This window comes from Habropoda laboriosa, unplaced genomic scaffold, assembly GCF_001263275.1.
Source record: "Habropoda laboriosa isolate 0110345459 unplaced genomic scaffold, ASM126327v1 scaffold65, whole genome shotgun sequence".
In the NCBI taxonomy this organism is placed as follows: Eukaryota; Metazoa; Arthropoda; class Insecta; order Hymenoptera; family Apidae; genus Habropoda; species Habropoda laboriosa.
Window position 1 is genome coordinate 4,508,369 of NW_017100254.1, and position 1,303 is coordinate 4,509,671.

The following is a 1,303-nucleotide window of genomic DNA, read 5'->3' on the forward strand; positions in this document are numbered from 1 at the left end:
GTACTATAGAATCAGATCCTTATTATATAAGTTTCTTAGAAAGTCTTAAAAATCAAGAAGCTGAGTCTAATATTGCACAGCCAAAAACAGAGTACTCTTATCAACCATCAGATAGTAAGTTTTTGTTTAATCATTGATATGCAAAAATTATGTGTTATTCTACATAGAATTTATATTTATAAATTTATATTTGGTTTCATTGATATAGATACACCAAAAAGAGTTACAACCACACCTCTTTTGGAATATTTAAAACAACGGAAACAAGAAAAGCAACGTCTTAGAGATGAGAAGCGACGAAGGGATTTAGAAAGGAGAAGGACAAAAGAAGATCCTATTATATCTAAGGTGACACTATATTTTATAATATGTTCATTTACTATTACCTGATTAATTCAAATTAAACTAATTCTAAATATGACAAATACAGTATAGAATAAACAAGTGATTAATCAGATATATAAAAATTGCTTTTAGCAATATATTCTCTACTGTATTTGCTGATACTAATCTTTTCACCCTACAGCCTGCTTGTAATATTGAAGATAACCACATCAAGTGTTCCTTCCTTTCTACTTCCTCAACTGTCAAGTCAGAAGATGTATTTTTTGATCATCCTACTGAAAATCTAAGTATACTTCATGAGTGTAAAGAAGACATTTCCAGTAGTGGAACTGCAAACATGCCCCAAGCCAACAAAAATTCATTAAATATGCAACAACAATATTACAGAAATAAGAACACAGAACTATACATAAAATGTGTTAGAAGTGTGTCGCGTGTTAATGAGCGCTGGCATTACACCAATAAACAACCAAAATTATTTTGTATTTATGAAAAGAATTACAAAGAGAAAGATGCTAATTGTAGAAACAATAATTACAATCATTGGAGCAACATTAAAAATAATTATATTTATAACAATGCTAAATACACATCTCATTACATTAATAATAAAAACTATTTTTCTATTTTGTCAAAATCTCAATTTACTAATTTACATAAAACTTGGAAAATGCAAATACCTGCAGAAGTATCAAAGTCAAGAAGTTGCAGTGCTGTATTTGATTACCAGAAACTTTATCCTTTTAAAACTTGTGAAACAGGATTGCCGAGATATCGTAAAAATTCATGAAATAGGAACTGCAAATGATTAGCAGGGAAATTCATGTTATGTATTTATTTACTACATGCTAAGAGGTCACAAAGATTAAAGAATTATTTATCCTTTATGCGATTTAGTTCAAAACTATATATTGTTTCTGTTTAATATTGTATCCAAAATTTGTATACATTTATTAAG

General features: G+C 28.2%; 1 protein-coding gene across 1 annotated transcript in view; it reads left to right on the forward strand.

The window, feature by feature from the left end:
- LOC108572396 (regulator of nonsense transcripts 3B) overlaps positions 1-1,303 on the forward strand; it is a 3,894-nt gene that overhangs the window by 1,174 nt on the left and 1,417 nt on the right. Inside the window, exons 3-4 of the mRNA XM_017934631.1 lie at positions 1-114; positions 209-348. Coding sequence (XP_017790120.1) covers positions 1-114; positions 209-348 — 254 coding nt within the window. The remainder of the gene's footprint in view (positions 115-208; positions 349-1,303) is intronic.